Below are 14,767 nucleotides of genomic sequence, written 5' to 3' on the forward strand. Positions count from 1 at the left end.
CCGAGTGAAATCAAGAAAGTCCGCTAAAGTCTGTAAAAACCGAAACTTGAAAAAAGTTATCTCAGATTTCTTGCCCCATGTAGAGGCGCAGACCCTCGGGTGATTTTGGGGGTGCCTGACAGGATAAGATCCATGCGTATGGAGCACAATGTTGCACTGTACTGGCTACAGTATCACATGTAGCGTCATGTTTTTTTAAAAGAGACAGAAAAACATATGGTTGCTCTTCATCAAAGTCAGCTTAGGGTCAACAAACCCCCGTGAAGCCAGGAGTAATTACCTTTCATCCCTCAGCACCTCTGATGCAGGAGTCCGGGAGTCTTCACGTACGCCACGTAAGAGGTGGTATCAATCCTACAGACACATAGCGGTGCGTTTGTTTCACTTCAGACTAGGGAAGCGGACAGCCAGTTGCCCTTTTTGGGTAGTTCAAATAAACTGTGGCCCAAATTAACACACAAGAAACTCGCATGAAGGGAGCGTACCAAGCCAGCTCACGTGCTGTCTCTGCTGCGCACTGAATCACTTTTTAAATGAATGGCTATACAGAGAGAGTGGACAAACAATTAACTAGAAAAAAGTATGTCGGTAACATTTTGTTCAGAAACGTATATGCTTACAGTGGTAACAGGAAGACGTTTTTAAAGAGTAGCTGTGCTTATATAAAAATATATTGCTGTAGGACTCCATTCAGTAGGATTATCGCTTGGGCATGTGTAGCAGATTTAATATTGTGTGGCGCACTCTAGTGGTAAATGGGCCCTATGTGTGTTACGTTGCATTTCCCCAAAAAGAAATTCACAATAGCAACTGACAATAATTTAGAAGTGGCTATAATTTTTTCTGCGTTTTATTAATAGTCGCATAATACTAAACGCAAAATACCCACTTAGTTGGCGACGCATTAAGGGCATTTAAACCCCACATACTAGAAAGATTCATTTTGTGTCTGATCTTGATATTTTTTCCATCAAACTTCTTGTAAGTGTTTTTACGTATTTTTTATCTAATATAGTTTTTATTATTCATTTGTTATTAATATATATATTCTAAACCTCACCATTTCCGTCTTTTGTGTCGCTTTTTTATTTTCACAGCTGAAGACTGTTTGGCTAATTGCTTGATAAACGCACCCCCCCTACCCCCCCCTCTTTCGGAAGTTTGAATGGGTAGCACTTTTTTTCCCTCTCAGATGTTCGCTCCTCCTTACCCCCGAACCAACCCCCTTATTAAAGCACTCAAAACCCTGCCCGGTTAAAAAGAGTCTTACAAATGTATGGGTTACAGGAAGCATAAACTTATAGCGTCTGGGAGAAATTAGACGCAGAAAAGGACAGTTCACTACTTAAACCTGTACGCTTGGATAAACTTGAATGAATTACATCTTAAGTCACCAACATTGACTACTGTTGGATAACTTTGTATCTGTCTTTTATGACCTGACATCATCAGAATTAACTACCAAGATGCTCCAACAAACCTCATCACATCAGACTGATGCTAAACATACATAATCAATGTATTGGAGGAGGCGAGAAACTTGAATGTGCTCAGTCGTTATATGGAAAACGTGGATATTGCACACATTTGCAATGCAGATGCTCCATTCGGGTCTGCTCTGATTTCCCAACAAAAACTTTGATGGAAAGGTTTGTAGAGTCTCAGTGGTGCTTACAGAGCCTCGTCGGACAACCCAGTTAACTAACGGGACTCCACATAACTCCTCCAAGGTATGGTCATAATAATTTAATGCATCATATTTTTTCAATATTTGTAGACACAAAGACAGCACTTTATTATCCTTGGTTGGTTATATTTACATACATTTTATTTCGCAATCTTGTTCTTTAAACAATGATGAGGTCAGATGATTTTGAATGACTTAAGCCATCAGTTTTTGCCATACCAACACGTGCCATTTTTTCCCCAAAGGCCCCACGGGTTGCATTTCTTTTATGTACCATATTGCTGTGTAGCAAAGCTCAACAATATGCAAAGCAGCTAGGCAAAAATATTAATAACCTAAAAATAATTTGTACAAAAAATAGCCTACATATTACATACAATACGTTCAACTTGTCATTGATGTTTCTTGTCGCATGTTGATGTACATTTATGTTGCTGGCCATGTTTTTCCACAACAGTAGGCTATTAATGCTGTTATTAATACGTTTTTTCTGCCAAGTTTTACCCTTTTTTAACAGTTTACTAGATTATACTTAGCAATAATAAAAATTACATTTATTATCAGTTAAACTATTAAAATTGTTATTCGATATCTATATACAACTGTAATACTACACGAACACGATCGCAGTATTATTTGAGAATTGCTGAAGGATAGCGGTATTCCCTCTGTTCTGGCAACTCTATCCAATGACGGCGCAAAACAGCTCATGCGCGCGTCTAGCAGAATCCATAAAAAAATGATGGTGATGCGTTGTGACGCCTTTACTGCGTCAGCAGTTTTCATGGTAATGAAATGGATCACAAATGCAAATTAAACATATGGAAACGGTTTACAAATACTGATTGCCTATGAGTAGATCGGGTCGTTGAATGACATACTGTGTTATGACTGGGTTAAAAATCATTGTATATCTTTGCCATTGTTTTTGTAGCCAAACTCAAAGTGATCATTGTCATGAATGTTTAATTTAATGAGTTAACTTTTCCTAATTGCCCCTCTCCTTTTTTCACATAGCTTTTTTGATATTTTAATGTTTTTGAGACATTGAGACTGTAACTTAAATTAAAAATGACAACTTTGATCAGGTGCTCAGGATGACAGTTATGCGAAGATGTGCCAAGGCAAGAGAACCTCTTAATGGCAAAAGTCCCCATAATAACAGCAGTTAAAGGCTCTTTAGCCACTTATAACAGTTTGTGAAAATGCCACAACATTCCCTGTCTGACAGTTTCAACCATTAAGGAAAAAAGTTTCGTAAGACTTTTTTGGTAGTTCTGGAACAATACCAGAGCTGTTCTTTACAGCTCTCATGATTTCAGAGTACTTGAACTTTGATGGAGGAAGCAGTGGTTGAGTTTAACACTAAGTGTCAAAGACAGGAGCCCATACAACAACAAACATGGTAGATGACAGTATTACAGTATGACAGATTAATGGATGTGTCAGTGCTGTTGGTGATTTATTTGGGAGGCGACTGTGGCGGTTCCCCAAGTTCCCAGCTTCTCCACCATCTCTGCTGGGAGAACAGAACCACCCACCAAGGAGAGCCGGCAGTATACACTGTCTTATCTCAGAAGGGCAATAACAAGGCAGTGCCTCTAGTTTTGTCTCTGTTCCAGAATTGAAATGGCTCTCAGTGAAATAGCTTGTTTGATGGGAAAACCATTAGCTCTATTTTATCTGTTATCTTTTCCAGGAAGTTTGCACATCCATGAAGCATTTAGCTTTCTGAAGTGTTTTAACATTTTAAATGGTTATATATCAGATTGTTTTAGATAATGGAGTAGTTCATTGCGGAATAAAATTTATTTTGCATGTGTATTCACCCTGTTGTTCAAGACCTGTGAATGACTCTTTCTTCTGTGGAGCACTATAGTAGATATTTTGAGAAATGTCTTAATGGTTTTGTGTCCACACAAGGGAAGTCAATGCTGGTAAAACATTTTGTTTGGTCCCCTGCCTTCTTCAAAATTTCTTCTTTTGTGTTCTGCAGAAGAAAGTCATACAGGTTTGAAATGACATGGGAGTGAGTAATAAAATAGTCTCATTTTTAAATCCTGTTATAAATTGTGTTATGAATACAGATGGCCGTGGGGATTTGACTTATTTTAGTAAGATATTTCACCCGTGATTCACTGTTGCTAAACATTCATGCACTATATCAAGGACTTCCCCTTACTTTTCTGTCCATTTCCCCCAAAACAAGAGTTAAGCCACGAGCCTCGAATTTCCTGCCGCATAACTGTCTTGAGGGTCATTGATGAGTTATTGTGTTTCAAATAAAGCTTTGTCTTCCAAACCCGGGGATGACGATGAGCAAATCCTCCTGTCTCTATTAAAAAACACAACCTACCTCCCCCTACGTTCAGGCATGGTGTAAAAGTCCACTCTAAATGAATGTGTTACTGTGGCTGGCCCTTGATGGCCTTTTAAATGCCTTAATCTATTTCTCCCCATTGGCCAAGTGCTGAATGATTGATCTACGCTCTCATTTGATCTAAAACAAGCTTTGACTCATTTTGTGGTGCTGTTCACAGGGGCTTTGCAAGCCTGGGTCCCTTGTGGCTCGTGCTAATTTACTTTTGCTGCACCGTAATATTTTATCTACGTTCAAAGCTCAGGTTCTAGTTTTCCCTATCGAGGATGATTCAACTCTGCATTGAACCACTCCCTGCTTAGCTTTAGGACCGTTGAATCAGTTCCAGACCTTCATAGATAATGTACACAACATGCATGTACTGTAGTTGCAGACTAGTTCATATGCAATAGTTATACAAACAATAACGTTATAATAATTTTCCACATAGGCTTCAACACAACATGCAATGAAAATATACTTCAGTCTCCAAGACCGAATAGTTTTGATAAATGGGGTTAAATGCTTATAGCGAACCAGTTAATGACAAATGTCTTACACACTTCTTCAGAACAATCTTAAGGATTATCTAAAGGAGAGCATACCCCCCCCCCTTCACAACAAGGCAAGTCAATTTGCAAGTTAACCTCTCTCATCCTGGCAGACACAAAACACACACCAATTTGCGTAACCGCGATCAATGAGCTCATTCGCAAAGATAATGTCCCTTCTGCTATCACGCACAATCACAATTAGTCTAAGTGTCCTTTCACATGTTGGCTACATTTTGCCGTGTCAGCAGTCTTCACACTTTTAAATGAGTCATATGGGTTCATCTGAAGTGTTAAGCAGGTTCGGCGATACCCCAAGAGCCTGTTTCAGACATTATCAACACATGCTCTCCTTAATCCAATGGGCCGACACGTGTCTAATGTGGATGAGGTGTGGTTCCTCAGGTCTGTAGGGCCCTATGTCAAGGGCCCCATAAACGTGCCGGATGACGTTAAAGGCCGCGACACATGCCAGTTAGACTCATGCTGTGCCGGAGACGACCACATGGCCGAAACCGCTTCCTAATCTAAATCAAAAGAGATAGGTCCTTCAGACAGGTTTTAGTGTTGGTTAAATGAAACGCAGACATTACTGAATTCGTCTTGACTCAGTTGTGAAAAGACTTTAGCATGGTAATTTCACCGTTCATGTGTTCCCACGGAGATATAAACAGATGATGTCAGAGGGTGGTGCTGCACACTCACGTCTGCCAAGCAGATGGGGGAAAGTGCATTAGCGAGGAAACATGGAACAAATGGTCATAGAGAGAGCGTTCAGCTATTCACGAGAGGGGGAAAATGCAAGGAATATGACTATATGCATTTATGCTGAATGTGATGCATTCAGTGAAATGCAAAAATCTGCCCCCATAAAGCTGTCCTCACGTCCGCTGTCATTTCCTTTATATGTGCAGTCTTTCTAGTAATTCTCTGTTATTAACTTGCAGGGATACCCAAAAAGTATTTGTGCAAACCAAGAAGCATTTGTTTTACACAAAAATTATAACACAAGGACAGTTTTCAAGCAAGACTTTTCGCAAATAATCTTTGGTTTTTCAATTCTGAGGCAATGAATATTTAGAATTTGTTTAGAATTGGGTTTTTTACACTTTGGTTGTCAAACTTACAGTAGTGGAACATCTCAATGGTTCATGTAATGAACAACATCTGTTGCTGCTCTGCATAATAAAATTGAGGGAAGCTGACTCATACTAATATGACCTAGGGATCAGTCTATGAATAAAGTTTATGCAGAAATATAGCTAAAAGTGAATTACTTGGGTTCATATTTTATACCTAATGTGGTGAATTTCAATAGGAGCTGAACACTTTTAAAGGGACAGTTCACCCAAAAAAAGATTCTGTCATCATTTACTCACCCTCGAGTTGTTCCAAATCTGTAAATTTCTTTGTTCTGATTAACACAGAGAAAGATATTTGAACGAATGCTTGTAACCAAACAGTTCTTGGCCACCATTGACTACCATAGTAGGAATAATGACAATGGTATAGTCAAAATTGCCCCAGAACTGTTTGCCTTCCTGCATTCTTCAAAATATCTTCTTTTGTGTTCAACAGAACAAAAATATTTATAAAGCACATTTTCCTGCTATGGTAGTCAATGGTGGCCAAGAACTGTTTAGCATTCTGCCACATATCTTTTGTTGTGTTTATTAGAACAAAAAATGTATACAGATGTAAAACAACTTGAGGGTGAGTAAATGACAACAGAATTTTAACTCTTGGGTGAACTTTTCCTTTAAGGCTACTGTATTTTGTTTAATAATTGTAAATCATGATACTCACCACTCAATAACTTCTTATTGATTTCAGATGAGATGTGATAAAGTTTTCTCCTACCTAAGGATTGTTGGGACGACACTGTTTGGCATTTCGCTGCTTGTGGGAATCTCTACGGCCTACATCATGGGGTATAAGCTCATAACAACTCCAGGCAATTATTTGTCCTTTGGTCTTTATGGGGCAATCCTAGTCGTACACCTCATCATACAGAGTCTGTTTGCTCTGCTGGAACACAGGAACATGAGGCGTTCCCTGGAAACGCCCATCAAACTCAACAAATCACTGGCCCTTTGCATCGCTGCCTATCAGGAAGACCCCAACTACCTTAAAAAATGCCTGATATCCATCAAGAGGCTCACCTACCCCGGCATAAAAGTCATTATGGTCATCGACGGGAACAATGAAGATGATAACTACATGATGGAGATCTTCCGAGACACCATGGGCCGGGACAAGGCATCCACGTACGTGTGGAAGAGCAACTACCACCAGAGAGGCCCGGACGAAACGGACGAGTCGTACGCCGAGAGCATACAGCAAGTTTCTCGCCTGGTTCTCAACAACAAGTGTGTGTGCATCATGCAGAAGTGGGGCGGGAAGAGGGAGGTCATGTACACCGCCTTCAAAGCCCTGGGAAGAAGTGTCGACTATGTGCAGGTGAGTCTGTTTCTCTCAGGCGGCTCAGGCTTTGCCTGGCCAAGTACACGGGGGCAAAACTGCCAATCTGTACAAAGAGGCTTTTGTGACTCTTTAAGTGGATGCTAGACGGGAGCATGTAGTACGCTGAGGGTGAGGAGAGTACATTCCTGCTTAACACTGATGCTGTTCATTCAGGAACTTGTGTAGGAAATCATTCGCATATCTCAGGACTATTTCTGGCACTTCCAGAGCACATCGCTGGTGTTTTCCACGCACATTGCTGTTAGATCATGGCTTGAGCTTTTATTTAGCTCAAGGGAATGTGTCACAAATGTTCGTGTTGCATTAATAAGTAAAAACCCCCAAGACCTCCGCTGTGGATTTTTTAAAATGATAATATAATACAATATACACCAATAGAAACAAAATATAAACATTCTGTGTCTTGCATAGCAGTTACATGAACATCTATTTATCATTAACTTTATCAGATATAATGTATTTTGGGAGACCTTCTTAAAGTGATAGTTCACCCAAAAATGAAAATTCTGTCATCATTTACTCACCCTCTTGTCATTTCAAACCTGTTTGACTTTCTTTCTTCTGCGGAACACAAAAGTAGATATATTGAAGAATGCTGTTAAGTGGCACCCATTAACTTGCACTGGTTTTGTGTCCATAGAAGTTAATGGGTGCCGGCGCTGTTCGGTTACCAACTTTCTTTAGAATATCTTCTTTTGTGTTCTGCAGAAGAAAGAAAATCATACAGGTTTGAAATGACAAGAGGGTGAGTAAATAAGGACAGAATTTTGGGGTGAACCAAGTCATCCAAACATCCTCTTTGTGCAAAAGATTCAAGCTAAAAGTCTAAAGTAAGTTAGTGAAAGAATGAAAGGCATGGTTAAACCGTAGCTGTCATTCACAGATAATCATGCAAGGGTCGCCTGCACACCGAACAAATGATGTTATTTTATCCACATGCCACCTGGTTCCAATAAGATCCCTGACCTTTGCTCTGAGTGTGGAGCCCTAATTGTGTTTAACTTATCACGGATCTTGCTACCAGGGTTGTGGTTATTTTCACTGTGGGATTTGGTTGTAAAAGCTGACTTTCTTTGGAGACTAAATTTCAGCTTTGACTTTGCTAAACAAACAGTATCACCACTTTTGGGCAGGCTTTTGCATTGAAATACAATGCATTGTATTAGCCAAAAACCAGCATCTTATTCACTAAAATCCAGTTGAACCCCCCTAGCGTTTGAACACCGTGTCCACATGTTTGTTGAATCAGAATTACTGGCACAACAGAACAGAACGTGTAAGCCAGAGCTTAGTGACTAATGCATCATGTGGGAGAGATCAATACGTGAATTCAGCAGCACATCTGATTCTTTTTGACCATTCAACCAAAGGCAATCTGGTTTCTATAGATGTGATTGTGGGAATAATGTTTGCAACATGACCATCTCAATGACGCATTTCATTTAGTAACGTAACACTTGCGCATGTGGTGCAGATACAGACACTGAAGTGATGACACAATTTGTTGTTAACAATAAACGTTATAAACTGAGAGGTACACAGCATCTGTTGAAATTTTATTATTTCAAGAAAGGTTAAAGCTTTTTAATAATAATGTTGAATTCTGTTGGATGCAGGTATGTGATTCAGACACAATGTTGGATCCGGCCTCCTCAGTGGAGATGGTGAAGGTTCTGGAGGAAGATCCCATGGTTGGAGGAGTAGGTGGAGATGTGCAGGTATGTGTTCTTTATCACATGACATTTGCCTTGCCTTAAAGTCCCTGTGAAATTAAAAATGACAATTCCTACTTTTTCATAGCATATTGCAGTGTTTATTATAAATAGCTTATCAGTGGGGGTCATTTTCTTTTTAAAATTCAGTGCCCTCATAATCTTCAATCAAATCTGAAAATGCCCTGAAGTGGCTATCCATTTCAGATGACGTAAGTTAGGCGGCGTGGGCGGAGCATTCGTTAACTCCTCCCCTCCAACTTTCAGTCTGCTGCCAGTTTTATTAAAAAATGCAACGCCAATTTTTATACATCTAATTTCCAATGAAAACACAAGCCACACCCTCTATTTTTCTTATTTTAAATTCTGTTTCTCTAAGAAATACATCAGAATACGGAAGTAAAAATGACTGCAACTGTTGGTTCACGGGGACTTAAAGCACTTCCATTTGTATCCATATGAGATGTACCTAAAAATATTTGAATTTTATTTATGGATCTTATTTTTTATTTGATATATTCTTACAATAATAAAATTGTTTAAAGACAAGAATTGAACACTAACTTTTTGTGGGTCACAAAGCCTTCACTATAGCCAAACAGACTCATCTGTGTTAGGGTTGTTTAGAATACTTAAGTACTCCTATCACACCATATGGAATCTGATTTCAATGCATAATTCTGTTCATCCTATACAAAGAGTCTTTAGATCTTAGTGTCTTGTTCTACTTGCTACTTCCATACATAGAATACAAATGTGGCATATGAGCAAGATTTACATGTCATTCTGTATGTTGAACTACAGGCTCTTTGATTTGAAATTCTGCTCTGTCCCTCCAGATTCTGAACAAATACGAGTCGTGGGTCTCCTTCCTCAGCAGTGTGAGGTATTGGATGGCGTTCAACATCGAAAGGGCCTGTCAGTCGTATTTTGGGTGCGTTCAGTGTATCAGTGGGCCCTTGGGGATGTACAGGAATTCCCTGCTTCACGAGTTCCTGGAGGACTGGTACAATCAGACGTTCATGGGAAGCCACTGTAGTTTTGGCGATGACCGCCACCTGACCAACCGAGTGCTGAGCCTGGGATATGCCACAAAATACACGGCTCGCTCCAAGTGCTTGACCGAGACGCCCATCACATACCTGCGCTGGCTGAATCAGCAGACCCGCTGGAGTAAATCGTATTTTAGAGAATGGCTTTACAACTCCATGTGGTTTCACAAGCATCACCTGTGGATGACCTACGAGGCGGTCATCACCGGCTTCTTCCCCTTTTTTCTCATCGCCACTGCGATCCAGCTCTTTTACCAGGGCCGGATCTGGAATGTTCTTCTGTTCCTGCTCATCGTCCAGGTGGTGGCGCTCATCAAGTCCTCCTTTGCTAGTTGCCTCCGTGGAAACATTGTTATGGTATTCATGTCCTTCTACTCAGTATTATACATGTCAAGTCTTTTACCAGCTAAGATGTTTGCAATAGCCACTATAAACAAATCCGGTTGGGGGACATCTGGAAGGAAGACCATCGTAGTGAATTTCATCGGACTCGTTCCGATCTCGATCTGGTTCACGATCCTGTTTGTCGGCATTATCTATACGATAATTCAAGAGACGCGAAAGCCTTTTCCGGAGTCTGAAAAGATCGTTTTAATAATCGGAGCGATCGTGTATGCCAGCTATTGGGTCGTGTTCTTGACGTTGTACGTGGTCCTCATAACAAAGTGTGGCAAACGGAAAAAAGGCCAACAGTATGACATGGTTCTCGATGTATAGTATTTTCCCTATGCCCTTCCCCTTTTCTGCGTTTACATTACAAAGAATCTCAGACTGCTTCCTGAAGGCAGGCGCTTCACAGGTGACCGGAAGTGACACCGTAAGGAGACTTTATTGCTGCTGTGACTAATACGTGGGATATTCCTTAGAAGTGAAAAAAGGAAAACGTTTTAATAAGATTCAAACTGTTTATGTGAGCTTTTATACTCTCAAAGTTTTAGTATTTCACCACCAAATGACAACTTCTTTGCACTTTCATGTTCACTCTCATTATGCATAATGCTTGACCTAGAACTTTACGGAACAAAATACCTCGGTGGTTATGGTGTGAGTGAGACTCAATTTTCTAAGTAATTTATGATTTTTTTTAAACTTTAGTTTGTTTTATATATATATAAATATATTCTGTATGTATAATTTTTTTAGATCAATTCCTAAACTTCAGAGTATTTTGGTTGTGCTGTTCTTTTGTATTTGCATAATGTATTTTATTGCCTTTTTATATAGACTTGTTTATTTTTAGCCACGAAAGATTCTCTATTTTCATTCATTTTTAAATATGCCGAAATGCTTTGTGCCTTTAACTGTTGGGACATTGACTTGTGTATCTGACCAAAATGTGAAATTAAGAAGCTGGATTTGTCTCTGTGATGACAGCATTACAAGCCAAATGTAGGGATAAGTTATTAATTGACAAGAAGGACAATGAACTCCTGTTATTACAGTAAGTGTTGGATGGGAGATCAGTCTATTTATGCATTACTTTGGTTTATAGCTTTGATTCTTTGCTAAATGTGTTGTAATATGAACTTGTCCTGTGCTGTTTTAATTTGAATGTTTTAACACTCCCACATAATTTTTGCAAAATCAGAAATAAGATTGCTTTTCAAATTCTGTTGTGAGTGAAACCAGAACATTTGCACAAAAGTGATGCACAAAATGCCTTTTGTGATTTTCACGCAGCCATGTAGTCCATTAAAGTCCTGAGAATTTTTTTTTGTCATGAGCAAACACTTTTAAGAGATGCTAAACCTTCAATTAAGTAACGTCGTGACTTTCTTTCCAAATGAAGATTTGATTCCCTAGAAATTGAATACTTGACAAATATATAAATTTATACCATGGTCTGTTTGAATACTGGATTTTGATTGGCTGGAAGGTGTGCATGAAAAGCCTTTAAAGCACTGGTAGCTCCAGTCAGTTTGATTACATTTAAAATTAACTGACAAAATAACCGTCATTTTTACCTGTTTGATCTAAAATAAAAGCTTTAACTTGGTAAATAACCATGGTACAAGCGGGATAATCCACAGCTAGCCGTGCATTAAAGGATTTTAATGCCCGACGTGGAGGCGAAGAACCACCCGACGCGAAGCGGATGTATGTATATGTATCCCGCTTACATATATGTATGAAGATTATGTTTTGAATCATATATCAAGTCGGTGAAACACATTGTGTAAGGTTACTTTGTGTTGAAATAAACTATGGATTTTAGTTAATGATCGTTTGTTAAATAAAGGAGTAAAGTTAAACATTCATTTACTCAAGATTAAGTGACTTGGGCAGTATTTTTATAAAGCACTTTTTCTGTTTGTGCCAAATAAAAGAAAACTATACTTTTTCATACGTAAACGTAATGTACTTGAACAATAAATATATGACCTGATGAATGCGTTTTCTGTTTTCACTCTGCCTTTATAACACACAATTTAATGTCTAGTATAATGGGTGGGGGAATTCCCAAGACCTCAGGTCGCTCTTAAAAGCAGAGACCTTGCTTGGCTTCCTTTCTGCCATTTCATCATGGACCGATGAGAGATGAATAGAACAATTCTTTTCCTGCTCTATCGGGATGCAGGATCGCCATGGTGATGTTCTTTGTTTACGGTGTATACAGTGTTAGCAGGATGGAGTGCTGGAGTCTAGACTACTGTAAGCACTGAGGTTCATCTCCTAGGATGTCCAAATAATAGTAGTGTGATCTTTCACTGCAGTTCTCAGAAATTAGTTCATAAATCAGATGATTTCACGGGTCAGAACATAGATGAGATACAGTACCTTCTTCTGTTCATAGCAATAACCTTGGAAATTGTATACACTCTGAATTATGCCCGCTGTAGTCTTATGAAAACTGGGATGATGATGGCTTGAGCCCAGACACAGTTTTCACCGGCTATCCAAAAAATTCCTCATTCCAGACAGTGTGCAATCTTGGCAGCTACGTAACTGCAGTTTTCCACTCGGTCACAGGTGGAAAGGATTCCAGGCGAAGCTCTGGTCACGCTTAGAGTAGGGCGGATTTTACACTGTCAGGGTGTGGCGGAGTTCATATAGGCTTATTGTAAAAATCTGGTAAGCATGAATGTGGGTCATTAAATTTAAAAATAATAAAATAAAAAAATAACTTTGTTCTGTTCATTCTCACATACAGGCTAATGAAGGGTATTTGTTAAAGGAGTAATTGACTGAAAAATGAAAATGTCATAATTTAATCACCATAATGCCATCCTAGGTGTGTCCAAAAATACACTGTAATGCTATCCGAACTCTAATGCCATTGAAAATAGACATGATTTTAAAGCTTACACATGTACTGTAAAACTTTGCTGTAGTTTTTGCAGCAGGTTTGCCAGTAACTTACTGCTAATTTAATTACTTACCATACTTTCCAATTAGTACTGTTTTCAATTACTTTAATCAAAATTAAAACACTTTGGCTTTTGAGATTCAAAATGAGCAAGAAGAGACTGGTATTAGCACAGCAACACTGCAAAAAAATGACATTCTTCCTAAGCATTTTTCTGTAAAAATATTTAAAACTTCTTAAATTAAGATACATTTACATAACAAGAAAGGTGACCCAAGATATTTAGTCTTGCTTTATGAAAGAAAAATATATAAACTAGGTAAGTTTATGCTTAAAACAAAATTGTACATTAAATCTACAGTAAGTTACTGGCAAAGCTGCTGCAAAATTACAGCAAAGTTTTCCAGTGTGGGGTTATCAAGAGGTTTATGCAAGAAATGCACAATTCTCTGCGCTTATACGTTCATGTATTCTTACATAGACATTATGATACGCCGACACCTGATGTCAGAGGTCAGGCTTAAGCCAGATCTCAACTCTTTCACGTAATGTGTACAGCTGTTACCAGAAACCAGTGTCTACAGTTTTATAAGCTTGAGATATTAATATGTTTATTAAACAAACCCATCATTGTTTCAGAAGTTATTTATTAACCACTGGGGTCTTAAGGATTCCTTTTCTAATGTGGAAGCTTCAAAACTGAGGACTCAGTTTAATTACAAAGCTAAGAAGAGCCAGGGTATTATATTTTATTCTTTTAACATCTTCAATAAATTATTAATCATAAATGATAAATTGACGTGTGCTTGATTATATTATTTTTATATATTTATTTTAAACAAGTTGTACATACATGTTTTGATAGCATCTCCGAACACAAGCTTGTACGGTAATGTAATATGTAACATCATGGCATGAAGGGACAAACATATTATAATATTATTGATATTATTTTTAGTTTAGTTTTCTTTTTTGCTTTATATTGCTTTTTACACTATATTGTTTAACAAAACAGGTCATAGATAATGTAATAAAAAACATTTGAATCAGCACAGAGTCAAACTATTTCGAGAATGATATCTTTTATAAAGGATTTCTTGATTTTTGCGACTATGACTGTAAAACTTTGCTGTAGTTTGCCAGTAATTTACTGGAGATTTCATTTACAATTTTGTTTTAAACATAAACTTACCTAGTTCTTATATTTTCTTTCATGAAAGAAGACTAAATATCTTGGGTCACTTTTCTTGTTATGTAAATGTATCGTAATTTAAGAAGTTTTAAATATTTTTCTAGAACACAAGACAAAAATGCTAATTTTTTGTTGTGTTACTGTGCTAATACCAATCTCTTATTGCTAATTTTGAATCTCAAAAGTCAAAGTGTTTTAATTTTGGTTAAAGTAAAGTTTAACTCAAATTTAAAACAGCACTAATAGGAAAGTAATTTAATCTACAGTAAGTTACTGGCAAACCTGCTGCAAAACTACAGCAACGTTTTACAGTATACAAAACTCACAATATGTTCTATGCACTATATATACTTTAAAAATGACCCATGTATGCCGGAGCTGTTCATGTGGCCAGGCATCAAATGTGTGTCATCACAGTCATGG

The 14,767-nt window shown here is 38.2% G+C and overlaps 1 protein-coding gene across 1 annotated transcript; it reads left to right on the top strand.

Moving 5' to 3' along the window:
• The first annotated feature begins 1,284 nt into the window (after positions 1-1,284).
• Positions 1,285-12,221, top strand: has2 (hyaluronan synthase 2). Its single transcript, XM_057340198.1, has 4 exons — positions 1,285-1,730; positions 6,431-7,057; positions 8,698-8,799; positions 9,633-12,221. Exons 2-4 carry the CDS (start codon positions 6,431-6,433, stop codon positions 10,560-10,562), a joined length of 1,659 nt encoding a protein of 552 aa, XP_057196181.1. The 5' UTR covers positions 1,285-1,730; the 3' UTR covers positions 10,563-12,221.
• The last annotated feature ends 2,546 nt before the right edge of the window (positions 12,222-14,767 follow it).

Source organism: Triplophysa rosa, linkage group LG8, assembly GCF_024868665.1.
Source record: "Triplophysa rosa linkage group LG8, Trosa_1v2, whole genome shotgun sequence".
Lineage (NCBI taxonomy): Eukaryota > Metazoa > Chordata > Actinopteri > Cypriniformes > Nemacheilidae > Triplophysa > Triplophysa rosa.